This window comes from Cucurbita moschata, unplaced genomic scaffold, assembly GCF_002738365.1.
Source record: "Cucurbita moschata cultivar Rifu unplaced genomic scaffold, Cmos_1.0 Cmo_Scf00037, whole genome shotgun sequence".
Classification (NCBI taxonomy): Eukaryota; Viridiplantae; Streptophyta; class Magnoliopsida; order Cucurbitales; family Cucurbitaceae; genus Cucurbita; species Cucurbita moschata.
This window is the reverse complement of record NW_019268553.1, coordinates 373620-375062: the sequence shown is the minus strand read 5'-3', so window position 1 is coordinate 375062 and position 1443 is coordinate 373620. Positions and strand designations below refer to the sequence as shown.

Sequence of the window (1443 nt, the reverse complement as noted above, 5' to 3'; positions counted from 1 at the left end):
TTTTTTTTTTTTTTTTTTTTTTTTTTTTTTTTTTTTCAGGTACCAGTTGATATGTTGTGGAGGTGTTCGAAAGCTGCATTGTCACAGAGGGGTGTCGTTCCGAAGCATCAGTCCCCGTCGGTCTTTTAAAGTGTTATATTTTTCTTTCATTGTATTCTCGGGAGAAATATTTGATTTTAATTTTACATTTAACTTTTGTGCTGTTGACTTCTAATTTTATTTGTTTTCCATTTTGTCTTGTAATGTTTTTCAAAGCCTCAAAAATGGGGGTGACAGTTAGGATCTTTAATGGCTCTCTCTTCATTTGGCAACTACATCTGCAGGTTGTGTGGTACTGTTGTCTACTTCTCCGCCAAATAAAAAATGCTGATGGTGGGAGTAGGAAGTATGGTGCCAGGTAATTTCCATGCGGGTGAGAAAAGGGAGGGTAATTGTAGTCTACTCCCAAGGGTAGAACGGTCATTTGGGTGGATTTTCGGGTGCCGTTAGCCACCGGTGGAAACACATCGTTGTCCACTCCCAAGGGTAGAAGAGTGAGTAGGAAGTATGGTGGCAGGTATATATTTTGAGCGCCCCTTAGAATCATCCATCCCTCACCATTCACATCTTTGTCTCTCCCAACTGCAGCTAAGTGAAAAGCTATATAAGCCTCTCCCTCTCTATAATCTTTGGAGGAGGAGAGACTGAAATACCATCTACTTTTCTTACAGAAATACCATCTCCTGTCCTTCCAAGTTTTGTTTCAGGTAAGTTCCATGAAGTTCTAACGGATAAGGAAAAACAGTGTTGGTTAATTCTCATTGAGGTTTATTGGTTTTGGAAATGTTTGTTTTCATTTCGCTGATTACATCTTCCAACTCATCCTCATGCTCTGTTCTTCATTTGGGGTGCCCGTCTATATCACTTCCTTTGTTCTGTATATCTATTCATACATGTATCTATATCTATACATGTATATTGTATCTACAACTGAGTGACCCTTCAATACTAAAATCTAAAATGTTCTACAATGTTGCAGAGGATGGAAGTATTTGATGGGGAGAAAGTGATAGAGGAGTTCGAGGAAATGACGAAAGATGCGGGAAGAGTTCAGGTGGAGACTCTGAAGAAGATTTTGGAGGAAAATGGGTGGGCTGAGTACTTGCAGAATTTGGGACTTAATGGAAGAACTGATCCTCAGAGCTTCAAGGAATGCATCCCGCTTGCTACTCACGATGATTTTGAGGCATATATTCAGAGAATCGCGGATGGGGATTCTTCCCCTATTCTCACTGGAAAACCAATCGAATCAATGTCGTTGAGGTACTTTTGCAAATTCGTAGAACTGGAGATTTTGTTGTTGTTGTCGTGTTCTTCTTCTAATGAGTTTTTTTTTTTTTTTTTTTTTTTTTTTTTTTTTTTTTTTTTTTTTTTTTTTTTTTTTTTTTTTTTTTTTTTTTTTTT

At 37.7% G+C, this 1443-nt stretch overlaps 1 protein-coding gene across 4 annotated transcripts in view; it reads left to right on the top strand.

The window, feature by feature from the left end:
• Positions 1-628: 628 nt before the first annotated feature.
• Positions 629-1443, top strand: part of LOC111432047 (jasmonic acid-amido synthetase JAR1-like) — a 3088-nt gene continuing 2273 nt past the window's right edge. The window contains exons 1-2 of one of the 4 annotated variants that reach the window (XM_023068840.1): positions 629-710; positions 1009-1302. In XM_023068840.1, the coding sequence (XP_022924608.1) occupies positions 1010-1302 (293 nt within the window). In that variant the 5' untranslated portion in view covers positions 629-710; position 1009. The other 3 variants (XM_023068841.1, XM_023068842.1, XM_023068839.1) reach the window with 3 other exon arrangements.